The sequence below is a fragment of the Stegostoma tigrinum genome, chromosome 5 (genome assembly GCF_030684315.1).
Source record: "Stegostoma tigrinum isolate sSteTig4 chromosome 5, sSteTig4.hap1, whole genome shotgun sequence".
Lineage (NCBI taxonomy): Eukaryota > Metazoa > Chordata > Chondrichthyes > Orectolobiformes > Stegostomatidae > Stegostoma > Stegostoma tigrinum.
Window position 1 is genome coordinate 72,239,431 of NC_081358.1, and position 13,905 is coordinate 72,253,335.

General features: G+C 37.9%; 1 protein-coding gene across 1 annotated transcript in view; it reads left to right on the top strand.

Annotated features, from left to right (window-relative positions):
- The window catches only part of prkdc (protein kinase, DNA-activated, catalytic subunit), a 210,313-nt gene that overhangs the window by 38,049 nt on the left and 158,359 nt on the right, over positions 1 to 13,905 (top strand). The window contains exons 14-20 of the mRNA XM_048528582.2: positions 770 to 819; positions 4,012 to 4,155; positions 5,618 to 5,770; positions 7,060 to 7,175; positions 10,648 to 10,804; positions 12,107 to 12,193; positions 13,688 to 13,807. Of these exons, the coding sequence (XP_048384539.2) occupies positions 770 to 819; positions 4,012 to 4,155; positions 5,618 to 5,770; positions 7,060 to 7,175; positions 10,648 to 10,804; positions 12,107 to 12,193; positions 13,688 to 13,807 (827 nt within the window). The remainder of the gene's footprint in view (positions 1 to 769; positions 820 to 4,011; positions 4,156 to 5,617; positions 5,771 to 7,059; positions 7,176 to 10,647; positions 10,805 to 12,106; positions 12,194 to 13,687; positions 13,808 to 13,905) is intronic.

A 13,905-nucleotide genomic window follows, 5' to 3' on the forward strand; every position in this document is an offset into this window, starting at 1 on the left:
ACTGGACTGCCGAAGTATTTGCCAGATTTATTAACATAAGATTATATTATTGCCATTTTTATGGCTTCAAAGAAACTGTTGTGTAGTGTGTTGTTACTAAGTGCATTTTGCAGTGCTAAATCTGTTTATACAACAGAAGCCAACAGCTTTGAACCATTCTCAATGGAAAAATGTTCATTTGAACTTGAGAGACCATGTGGGCAATTTTCTGTTAGATGCTGAGAAATTTATGTTTCTGTTCCCTTCAGCAGGCTAACTATGACTGAGATCATCATTCTAATCTGTTTTTATCCAAATTTGCAAGAACAGTTAGAACTATTTTCAGAAGCAATGAAGAGTTTATTGCTTTGATTTAGAATTTGTAATTTTTTTCTATTATTGTAGATCTAAATTGAAGCTGAATTTTGCTGTTCAGATTGGAAGCAAGAAAATTTTGTGCTTATACAGACATATTGCTGATAATGTAATGAAAAACTAAGTTCATTACTACTGTATTGGTGATTATTGAACCACATCAAGTTTCTGCATAAAGTAATTTGACAAACTGTGCATGGCAGAAGGGTTAAGATTGTTCTTAAACATCTGATAATCAATTCAGGAATGCCAAATCAAGTCTTCAAAGTTCTATTTGTGGAAACTATTCTGAATGTTCTTATGAATGTTGCACAAAAACGGATCAGAACAGGACCCTTGTATGTAACTGGCCTGCTTACATTTTGTTAATTATTGTTCTATTTTAAAGTTTTTTTTAAATAACATTCTGTTTCAGTACATCAAGGGCTGATTCGTGTTTGTTCGAAGCCAGTTCTGCTTCCTGGGGTAAGAAAAATATCCATGACCTTCTGCTTCCTTCAGCTGCAATCATGACGAGTTGCATTAAAGTTGTATTGTATGAAGATTAGCATTAAATTGCTTGAGGAATGACTGTGAAATTTTTTTTTACATTCAGACTGAGGCACTGGAAGACATATTCATAAGAGGAGCCAATGTTTCTGTTAATGTAGCAAGAAGAAGAATTTTATGCCAGTATTAAGAACACAGTTTCAGAGACAATATCTGTTGTGTTCAGTATTTAAAATGTGTAGTGAATTTCTTTGTTTCCTAACCTTTATATGCTAAAATTCTTAATGAAATGATCCTTTGACTTGCCACTTTAACTATTGCTACCTTTATCACCATTTCTGTGTTTATCCTGTAATGTCCTAACAAATTCAGTGCAAAATTTACTAGTTTCTTAACTGCTGGTCTTCAAAAATTTGACATCTCCTCTATTTCTTTGACTCTTGAAACAGAGTCTATCATTTACTGTTCATTGCTTTCCTTTATATTATGTAGATCTTGAACAGACCTTCAAAGCTTTTTTCCTACCCCACTGAAATGACTTGTATAGTTTTCTGCCAATGTTTTAAAGTCCTCTATGTGGGCTTTCAAAACGACTAACAGCTGACTGAACTTGGTAAAATTTGAGCCCTAGCCCCGGACAGAGTGAGTTCACGCTTCTCTTTACGACAGCTGCAGGCTGACATTCCAACACTGAGAGAGTGTGAGCTCATCAGAAGTGTCTTATTCAGATGAAACATAAACTTGCTTGGGACATTCGAATCATTCAGGAGAGTCCAAAAGATCCATTGCAACTCCTGCACAGTGTAATGTTTTGCCCAGCAGGTTGAAAATATTCCTGTCTCTACCCTCTGCAAACATGAAAAGCATTCATTTAGCTTCTGAGGAGACCAGAATTCACATTCACGCTGTAAACGGCAGCTTGGATTTATATTGTGCATTTAACAAAATCAAATGTCCCAAGGTGTTTCACTTGAGTATTATAAATCAATATTTAGGTCCTAGATCCAACCAGCTTTATCTGCTTCTTCAAAGACCTGTATAATAAGATCAGAAGAGAGGGTGTTTGCTGATTAAGGTTCTTAAATAGATTTGTAGCTTGGCTCAGAGGCTGCACTGATGATGTTACCCAGCAGGGTAATGAAATATCTGCAAACTAACGAACCAGCTCAGCGAGCGAATCAACCACAGAGTTTGCTGATGTTTGCACAATGTTCAGCACCATTCTTGACTCATTAGTTGCTGAAATAGTCCATGTCCAAATGCAGCAAGTCCTGGAAAGTATCCAGGCTTGGACTGACAAGTGGCAAGTACCATTCACACCACACAAATGCCAGGCATCAACCATCTCCAATAAGAGACAATTTAACTACTGCCCTTTGACTTTCAGTGGTATACAGTAGAAATACAATGGCTTCAAAAGCAGGTCAGGAGATAGGAATACAGTAGGGAGTAACTTACGTACTGACTCCCCAAATCCTCTTCGCCATTTTCAAGGCAAAAGTCAGAAGTAAAATGGAACACTGCTCACTTGCCATGATGCTTGCAGCTCCCACAGAAAGTTTGACACTATCCAGGATAAAGCAGTCCACTCATTAGCACCACAGCCAAAACATCCATTCTCTCCACCAATGATGCTGAGTAGCAGCAGTACTAATTACAAGATGCACTGCAGAAATTCACCAAAGATCCATCAACAGCACCTTCCAAACCCACAGTCACTTCCATCTAGAAGGACAAGGGTAATAGACACATCAGAATATCACAATCTGTAAGTTCCTTCCAAGACACTAACCATCCTGACTCAGAAATATATCACCATTCCTTCACTGCCACTGTGTCAAAATCCTGGATTCCCTCCCTAAGGGCATTATGGGTCTAGCTACAGACTTGAACTGCAGCAGTTCAAGAAGGCAGCTCACCGTTACTTTCTACAGGCCAACTAGGGCAGGGCAACAATGCTGACCTAGCCAGTGATGCCCATGCCCCATGAGTGAATAAAAAATTGACACTGAACCATTAAGGTAATCTGGTCAAAATGTTGATTACAAGAAACACCTTAAAAGAGGAAAGATATGCACAAGAACCCCAGAGAGCTTTAGAAAGGCAATCCTAGAGCTTAGGGTCTTGGCATCCCAAAGCATGGCCACCAATTCTGGAACAGTTAAAATTATTGATGCTCAAAAAGACAAGATTGAATGACTGTCAATATCTTGGGGAGCTATAGGTCTGAAAAGATAAGGAGGGGCAACACCATTAAAGGAATTAAAAATATGGACATGAACTTTAAAAGGAAGGTGTTGCTTTATGGAATTAATGTGGGCCAGATGAACCCTCCCATCTCCCCCATTTCTGATGAAGGGCATAGGCCCGAAAGGTCAGCTTTTCTGCTACTAAGATGGTGCTTGGCCTGTGTGTTCATCCAGCTCTACACTTCGTTATATCAATGATGAACAGGGTTTGGCATTAGTGAGAGCACAGGTGGCAGAGCCTGTTGGAGGTCAGAGACTGGATAAGGGATTGGTCAGATGCGAATGAGGACATTGCAGCAAGGGTGGAGTTTGGAAGGGTGAAAATTTTGGAGGTCTGTGTTGAAGTAGGAAAAAATGGATCTAGCGGGTAAACCAGAAGACACTTGCCTCCTGAATCTAGTTGTCCTCACCATTTAGCTATCCAAAGCCCAGGAAACCTGGCTGACTAGGGATACATTTTGAATGGTGGTTTAATATAAATGTGCCTGCCTCCTCATAATTTGAGGAATTAGGTTGTTGCCTGTAAGCACCACCCCCATTCCACTCCACATCTACTAAGGGTATCAGGCTTCAAAATGTTGCCATTCAATATTATCTAAACCTCTTGTTTGGGAGTTTTTAAGTTCCATAAAGCTAGGTTTTTGAAAATTCAGGATTCTTCTGGCTGGACAATGGTAGCTGTGTTCAACTACCAAAGGCGGACTTCCTTTGAGAGTAGAATCAGAAGTCAAGACACTGCCACTTGTTTTCTCCGCTTCAACTCACTGCTGTTTGTCTTTCCCTTTTCAAATACTGACTAAGCTGTTTTGAATTTCCTGTGATTTTTTAGCACGTTTGTTTAATTAAGCAAGTTTCTTTATTATATCTTTGTATGTAATGTTATACTGACAATAAATATTTATGCTGATTAATTCCACAGGAGGAAACGGGGAAAGCTGAACTGTGGCCCAGTGCACAACAATCACTCAGCAATGATACTATGGCAACAGGAAAATGGAGAGTTCCTTCTTATAAAGATTATTTGGAGTTATTCAGAAATCTGTTAGATTGTGGAAAAATGAAGGTGAGTTAGGCTTGTAGTGTAAACTCTCCAATGTTGCCTCTTGTTCAAGTCAGATACATGATAATTTCCCAAACAAGTAAACTTCAGGGAGAGGCATTGCATTTGCTTTATATTAAATAGTTCACTTAAAAATACACTTTCTCTTTTACGTAAGCAACTATCAAATTACTCAGCAAAATTAGAAAGACATCATTATGATCATGATTTGCCTGTTTTCCTTTGTTCTGGGATATGGTGGGTGTAGGTGGAAGCTGGAAACTTCTCAATGCTTTGAGCTACTCTGCTTGTCCTTTTTCACAAACATTGTACCATGATCATGAGACCATTTACTGAGCAGGGAGAGAGCTTAAAAATGCTTTTAAAATACCTTTTAAACATATCCATTTGTAGTGAATTTTCAAGGTAAATGTATTCTGGGAAAATGCCATTGTAATAAGATTTCTTCTTTTCAAATAATGTCCATCACTAGCCAGATTAGTTAACAACCTTGTTTCTCTTCCCTTGTGACTGGCAGCAAGAGACTGCAGTAACTGTCCTGAATTTCAGAAACCTTTGAAGTTACTCTGCACCATAACAATAGGCGTGATACGTAACAGGTCGTTAGAACGATATGACAGTCTCATCTCCCACATCCCCTTCATTGCTATAGCTGTTTCCAAGGTAATGTGGCAGTTGCTTTTGAGAGAAATACTTTGCTACCTGACACTCCCTAACCGTCAGCCCCAACAAATTATAAAATGTAAATCTTTTCAAAACCTGAGTATTGTTTCTATGGAGAAGCAGTTCTAGTACATCTCAATCCTGATCAGGACACAAAGCAAAAATTTATCCCCACATAGTTAATCCATCTGCATCTGTAAACCTTCCTGTTTTAATTCCAGTCTTTCCTGTTTTTATTTTATCGACACCACTGATATTGTTTCTTTTTTCAGTTCCTGAGCTTCAAAATATTCAGTTCACGAACTTGTTTCTTCACCATGTCCTGGTAATGCTTTCGCAGTAAACCTCAATCTTCCCAAGACCTTCATGAGCTTCTGAAATCCAGCCTTCCAAATAATGGAATAATTGCGTGTTTATCTTGCCTTCCTTTCTACTGTGTTCGGTCCTGATGGTCTGCATAATGGTATTAGCCAATCAGGTAGACAGAAATGAAGGGACTCACAATGATACTGCATTGTGTTTTCCCCACAATTATAGTTAAAAGAGATATGATCTTGAAACTCAAAAATATAACAACTCTTGTGAGTAGGCATGGTTGAAATTGTGAAGTACATGAGGCATTGAAAGCTCAAACCATGAGGATCTGTTGTTTTAGAGAGAAAGGTCCCAGCCTGAAATGTCAACTTACCTGCTCTTCTGCTGCCTGGCCAACTGTGTTCCTCCAGTTCTACACTGTGTTACCTCTGACTGCAGCATATGCAATTCTTGCTATCTAACATTTTTAATGTGTTATATTTTTAAGGAATCTGGATTGATTTATGAGACATTTCAGATGTTTGATTCTCCCCTGAAACCTTTAAATCGGCTGCTGTATGATGAATTTATTAAATCAGTGCTCAAAATTATTGAGAAGTTGGATCTGACAGTGGACAAACAAAGCCAGAATGATGAAGGGGTATTACATTTTTATCTTTACTATGTGATTTCTATGTCCTGACATTTGATCACTTGAAATTTAATCAACTTGTCCTGAGACCCTTTGAAGTATTTGCTGGGATTATCCTTTCCCTACAGATGACAGGAAGGAGAAATAATGGGCTGGCTTAGTATTGCTGAGAAATCTACCACATCAGCAATCAAGTCTGGGTGACAATTTTTATGGGTGACCTTCTCAGTTGCCACAATTAAGTTCATTAAGTAGTGAGTGAGTAGCCACATAAGAGCTCAACCTGCCACCTGCCAGATTACCTCCCTTCCCAGCAGGTGAGAAATGTAGCTGCTCTCCCCTCAGTAAGGGGTCTCAGGTTGTCTCCACTTGCCGAGAGGCTACTTTCCCCCAGCGACAGGGGTGTGGACACTGAAAGCAATTCTCATCTCCCTCAGAGTCCAAACCCACAATGCAGCAGAAAAATAGATACCGTCTACCCACTGCAATCTTTCCTGGGCCTTCAGTGATGATTTGCAGCTCCCAGGATCTGCTGGCTTCTTATTGACTGGCAGTTTTTGCTCAGCTGGGACCCAGGTGTCATGTTCTTCCTTGGCTGCAAAACTCACTAGACAGCAGGCTTTCTGTGGTTCGTTTTCTCTGAAGATGCCGGCCTACACTTTGTGTAGAGACTACTAAACTCACCCCGTTGTTTTGCTTTACAAAGTATCTAAAATTTCATTGTGTTGACCTTATGATGTACAGAAGAAGTTTAGAGATTAGTGTTAACTTGCTTTATCACTGCTTGGTCGAAAATTGGGTTTGGTTGGAGAGAATGGATTGCAAAGTATGGTGATTCAGGCCTAGTAGATTCAGTTTCTTACACACTGCTCCTAGAAACCTATTCTTTGAATTCCCCGTCAAAGACAGTTAGAGATGGGAAATAAATGTGTTCTTGCCATAATGGCAGCATTCCATGAATAAAAAAAGGGAAGCGATCAAAAAGGAATTTACTAATACGTCTTGTACTGTATTGCAACCAATGAAAAGCAAAAAAAGGTGCAATTTTAGCTGCTTGAACTGAGAGTTTGGCACTGCACATATGGTACATTTTTAACAGTTTTCATTTGTGTACTCCTAAAAGTAGTGCTGAAATTGAATTCCCATAATTGATGCATAAGATTGAATTTTAATGTGATAATAATTGCCTATTTAAAAATAATAAGTCATTGCAATGATTGATTGCAGGAACTAGTTCAGAGCTCGAATAATTTAATGCAAGATATGCCATAAAGTGAAGTTCACTGTTTACTTTGCAGGGTTCAGGTGACATCAACAGCAGTATTATAATCCCCACATCAGATCCAGCAGCAAACCTGCGGCCAACTAAACCAAAAGATTTTACTGCTCTATTCAATTTAGTAGAGTTCTGTGGGTAAGTACGCAGTTACTAATCCAGTGATACCATATAAGTAAGCTTAATTATTTCTGAATAAAAATACCGTTGATAAATTTTTAGAACCTATTGTTTCTTTATTTTCTGTAGACTTCATTGCAGTTCTGTCACAGTTGTTTAAAGTCACTGCTCAGATAAATTCACCAAAAAACGTTAAAGTCATGAATATGTTTCAGAATCAGGTGATAATCATTGGTGGGAGGGACTTAGGTTAACGAACGTTGTGCCAACATATCCAGCTAGTCTCGGCTCTGGTTGACTAATCTGCTAGGCAAGTACGAATGTTATCCCTCCTGTATGTGGATGAAGTGTAGTAGGTCTACATCATTCAGAGTGATAACAACTAAAAGGATTCATAATTTTTAGGTTGAAGTATGACTTGAGAAGTTAACCATCAGGATTGTCCTTCTCTACAACACAATTTATTATGAGCAGCAGAATTTAATTGATTACACAATATGTATGTCATGATCGCTCTTCATATCCCACTTGACTAGTGTGGCAGGGTACAGTGTCCAAAACCTAACACTAGTAATGTATATCTTCTACCTGAATTTGAAACACACTTAATATTTAAAGGCCAAACGATGAATTTATCGCAGAGTATTGGTTTCAGAGCACAGTACACTATTATATCTAGTGTCAAAGATGTGAACAGAAGAAGGCCACTCAGCCCTGTGCTTGTTCTACCTATGGATAAGATCAATACTCCATATTCCCACTTATGCCCAAGAATCTTTCTCCCGTGCTCATCAAGGATCTATCTATCTATCTCTGCCTTAAAAATATTCAAAGGCTTTGCTTTCATGATCGTTTGAGGATGAAAGGACCAAAGATTCTTGACACTGTGAGAAAAATAAAATTCCTCTTCTGTTTTAAATGTGTAATTGTCATGTTTAAACATTGAGCCTAGTTCTAGATTCTTCCATAAGAGGAAACGTGTTTTCCATTTGCACTCAATCAAAACTCTCAAGATCTTAAATGGCTCAATCAAGTTGCCTCTTATCCTTCTAAGCACCAACGGAGAAAAGCCTTGCATGTCCAACCTCTCCTAATAAGACAACTCATCCATAGAAACATAGAAACCAGGAGCAGGAAGAGGCCATTCAGCCCTTTGAGCCTGCTCCTCCATTCATTACGATCGTGGCTGATCCTCCGTCTGAATACCAAATTCCTGCTTTTCCCCATATGTCTAGGTGCATTTACAATCTAAATATTTATCTTTCTGTTTTTTGAATGTATTCGGTGGCTGTTCAGTGACTTGCCTGCACAGCATTCTGTAGGAGAGAAATGATGTCATTTCAGTCATAGAAGGTCTACCCCAACTCCTGAGACCGTATCCTGGGGATTTGTCTCTCAAACCAGGAAGAACATCATCCCTACATTTAGTCTTCCTAGCCCTGTTCGAATTTTACACATTTCAATCAGATCCTATCTCATCCTTGGAAGCACCAGCGAATACAGTTCCAATCGAACCAGTCTCTCCTTTTAGGACAATCCTACCATTTCCATTTCAGCTTAGTAACCCTCTGCTGCTCTCCTTCTATGGCAAGATCTTTTCTTGGGTGGGAAGACAACTTTAGGTATCAGCCTGGTAAACCTTTTTAAATTGGCTCCAACCCATTTACCTCTTTAAATAAGGAGACCAATAAACAGTAGCCCAGGTGTCATCTCACCAATACCCGTTATAGCTAAAGCATAACCTTCTCATTCTTTGGATTCAAATTCTCCCTCAATAAACACGCATGCCAGACTTTTGCAATTCACGTGGTAGGACATCTACACTCCCCATCTCAGAGTTCTACAATTTCTCACAATTTAGATGATATGCTTCATTTTGACAGGAAGAATCAAGACTGACAACTTCCTGTTCCCAAATTATACTTTATTTGTCTGATCTTTGAATATTCGCTTAACTTTCTATATTTTTTGTAGCTTTCTTATGCGGTCTTCACAAGTCATTTTCCTATCTATCTTTGTGTCATCAGCAAATGTGGTTACCACTCTTTTGTTCGCTTCATCCAAGTCATTTATATAAATGGTAAAATGGTGAGACCCCAGCATTGATTCCAGTGGCATGTTATAGCTAGCCAATCTTCTATCCATGCCAATATTTTATCCCTTTTCTGAAATAACTCTGAACTGGCTGATAATCAAACGCCCTGTGGGAGTTTAAATGCAGTTCTCGCCCTGGTTCCCCTTTAACCATTGGACGTGTAATTTCCTCAATGAAGTCTTAAAAATTGGTGAAGCATGATTTCCTTTCGCAAAACCCAGTTACTTCTTTAAGACTTTGTAATACCTTCCCTATGACAGACCTTATGCTTACTGGCCTGTAGTTTTCAGTCTCCCTCCTATTTTGAGTAAATAACTTCCATTCACTAATTTCCATTTTAACAGAACATTCCCCTCACCTAGGAAATTTTGGAAAATAAAAACTACGTTATTTGCAACTTCTAAGACCTTAGAATGAAATCCATCAATACTGAGAGACTTGTCAACCTGCAAATTTAAAAATTTGTTAAGTACCACTTTTGGTGATTGTAACTTTCTTAAATTTGTCCCTCCCTCCCGTTTCCTGATTTACAGCCATTCCTGGGAAATTACCTGTACCCTGTACATGCAAAATACCTGCAAAATCATCTGCTATTTCCCTATTTCTACTAATAATCCTTCAGACACTTTCTAGAAGATTTTGTTAACTCTTTTTCTAATCTATAGCAACTTTATTTGCTAGCTTTGTTTGTGGCTAGCTTTCTTTCCATGTATTTTCTCCCCTCATCTTTTTTAGTCATTCTTTGTTTTTTGCTAATTCGTCCAATCTTCTGTTCAGAGAGAAATTTTTACATAATTATATCCTATTTCAGTAAACTTTATCATGTCTTTTAGCATTTTTACTTAACCACAGATTGTGAACCCTCCCTTTGGATTTTACTTTGTGTTCTGAACTATCATCTTAATGTCTACCATTGCATCTGTATTGACCTACCTGTCACCTAATTCACCACTTCACTTTAACAAGCACTGCTGTCATAACCTTGTAGTTGCTTTTATTTAAGTTTAAAATCCAAATCTTGGATCCACTCTTACGTCACTCAAATGGAATGTTTAATTCAAGCATATTATCTTTACTACTAACCAGACTTAGCTTCAATATGAAATTGTTAATTAATCCGATCTTATTGAAAAGTACCAGGTCTATTATAACTATTGAAAACACGTTCAATGGACTCCTCATATGAGCTGCCTTTGCCCATCCTGTGTTCTCATAGATATGGTCCATATGTAGATGAAAATGTCCTCATAATTATTGCCACACCTTCCTGACATGTTCCCATTATATCTCCCTTTATACTCTTTTAAACTTCTGGAGAATTTTATTTCTATTCTTTATTTGCAATACGTAAGTAGTTTTTCAATTACTCAAACAAAAATTTGTTTCCTAAATCAGGGAAATGTTGGAAAAGCATACAGACTTCTTTGAACATTGGGTGTATAGATTTGGACATGAACTCATTCTACGGTCAACGCAGTTTCCCCTTGTCAGTGGATTCTACAAGCTCTTGTCAGTTACAATGAAAATGGCCCGGAAAATTAAGTATTTTGAGGTAATGAAATTATATGCATATAGTTGTCTTTTCTCTCTCTGTTTGTTATTTTGTACAAAATGCTTTGTCTGAAAGGTAAAGTTCACAGAATTCTCCATCAAGGTTACATTCAAGCCAATTGCTAGAGAATTAATTGATAAGTTTCCCTCACATCTTTGAGAAAATCTAATTTTTGCTCAGACTCTCGTATGCTCTGGGTAAGTCGTGACAGTTATTGTTAAGCAGTTCTAGGCCTTTGGTGTTGCTCTTGTTTTTTGCTCAAAAGCTGCCATGGGAAAGTTTTAACTCAATTTTGACTATTTTTATGAATTATCTGGATTCCTTAGACTTCATTAAAAATACACGCTTCAAATGTCCAGCATGTTTTGAATTGTTCATTTCTTCTGAAATTCCAATTGGACTCATTACTGATTATTTTATGTTTATGACCTTGGTTTTGGACAAGTGGAGACATTTTCTGTGTGATTATCCTATAAATTCCATTAAAACCACAAAGACCCCAGTTGTATTACTGCTGGAGAAACGATCCCTAGACAGTTTAATCTTTTCTGATAAGTATGTCCTCGCAGGTCTGGTTTCACCGTTGTGAATATTTTTTGTAGCTGTATAAATCCTTCCATATTCTCTTAGCAGTTCTACCCAATGAATTACATAGTATTCCTGAATTCTAACTAAGGTTTGAAACATGTTTAATGCAACTCCTTTTTAAAATTTTAGTTCCCTGAGATTGAACGTCAATGTTTGGTTTGCGCTCTTATGACCTTGTTAACCTACATTCTACTTGCACTCATTTATGTATCTGGAATTCCCTTTTTTCCTCTGCTCTATTAAGTATCTTCACAGTATGTGGCCTTATTATTCTTCCTACCAGCTAGCAACCTTATAACCCCTCTCAATTTTAATTCATTTGTCAAGTAAACATAAATTCTGCAAATTTACTAATGTTGTCCTGTATTTGTCATACTTCCTTTATGTCACCTAAAGCTCCCAATTTGGTGTCATCTATGGATTTCTGTATTCCAGTTCCTAACTCTAGAACATCAATGTAATTCATGAAGTGTGGTGTGACCAGGTCTGATCCTTATACCATATCTCTTGTGATAAATATCTATATCTAACATCTACACTGTCTCTTCTATTCTGTGGCTGGCTTGTTATTCATTCTCTTACCAGTCCCATGACTCCACATTCTCTGACCATTGTCATGAGTCCATTAGAGAAACCAGGTTTTTGATGTGCTTGCTGTTTGAGTTTCATTATTGCTTGAATTTCTGATTTAAGGGGCAAATTGTGTTTTGCCAGGGTGTCAATCCAAAAACTCGAAAACAATGTCCCAAGAACCCAGAAAAGTTTGCCTGTTTTGCCCTTTTTGCAAAGTTTGGAAAGGAGGTGAGAATCATCTCAAATGTTCTTGAATGTATTTGAGACAAATGTTGAGTGCAAGTTTTGTATAATTTAGCATTGATAATTCAAAAAAAATTTTATACTGAATGCAATCTAAATTAAATAATTAATAAAATTAACTGGGAATTTCATCCTTAATGCTAAATGATTAGATAATTTAAATTAATTAACTTCAAATTGAGCATACTGCATTTATTAATATAGCTTGAAAAATGTCAGTGGAAAAATTAGCATAAATTATCTAAAGCTTTTAAGATCAGTCCATTACCTGCTGGAGTTGTAAACATGTTATTTAACACCAGGTAGCACTTATGCAAGTAAAAGCAGTAGTTTATCTCTCAGATAACAAAGTGTGGAGGTGGATGAACACAGCAGGCCAAGCAGCATCTTAGGAGCAGAAAAGCTGACGTTTTGGGCCTAGACCCTTGGATTCTTCAGCATCTGCAGTTCCTATTATCTCTGATACAAGTTTATCTCTCAAGTAGCTCCAGGATACATGATACAGCTTGCATGTTGCCTGTCAGAACCAGCACTTAACGAACCAGTCAAATTTCTTTTTAAATATGTACATTTTTAAAATAGTATTGCTGGAGGTCAGACAACAACGTTTTAAAGTTACTATCCTTAAAAGCAGGAGAACAGAGTCATCCAGCATAATGATGGAAAAGTGATTTTGTCAAGGCTGAGCTGCTTATAAAATGAAGAAATTCCATATGTCCTTGCTTGGCCATTGTGGTTCTTCTCTTCCATATGAAGCAGGAGAAATCACATCTTAGCTTTGTTTTTAGTTTAGGAAACTCTTGAATTACTTCATACAATTTCATTCAGTTTCATCAAATGTTATTTATGAAGGATCTTGTTTTTCAATGTTGTGATAGGTTGGGTAACGTTCAATCGATGCCTTAGATTTTAATTAAAAGTTGCTAATTGATTGTTGTCTTCAGTGCAGATTGCATTCATGATATACCTAAGTTTAACCCAGAATCCCGAGTGTGTGGAAGCATGCCATTCAGACCGTTGAGTCTACACCTAACATGTGAAGAGCATCCCACTCTGACCCCCCCAACTTCCACACCCATTCCCTTGCCCCCACACCCATTGACCCATTTCCTGCATTTTCCACAGTCAGTCTACCTATCCTACACATCCCTGGACACAGTGGGCAATCCCATGTGGACTGTCCACCTAGCCTGCACATCTGTGGACTTTGGGAGAACCTGAAGGTAACCCACATAGATACGGAGATCGGGAGAACGTGCAAATTCCACACACACCGTTGCCGAAGATTGGAATCAAACCTGGGTCGCTGGTACTGTGAGGCAGCAATGCTAATCATTGAGCTATGTTTTAATTAGAAATGTTACATTCATATAAACTTTTTGCTAACTGTCAACGTGCATATTGTTAACTTGATACGATTGAAAAGGATTGGTTGCACAATGAGTTAGAACTTGAACTTCGCTATATCATTTATTACAGGTAGCAATCAGAATGAAACAGTATAAGGATGAGTTACTGGCTTCCTGCCTGATATTTGTGCTCTCTCTACCACATGACATAATTGAACTTGATATCAAGACTTTTATTCCAGCACTGCAGGTTTGCATATTATACAAATTAAATCTTATTTGTACTTTATAGTACTGTTCAGATCGATGTTTTAATACCAGATGTCAGCTTAGTTGTTCATGCTCTGT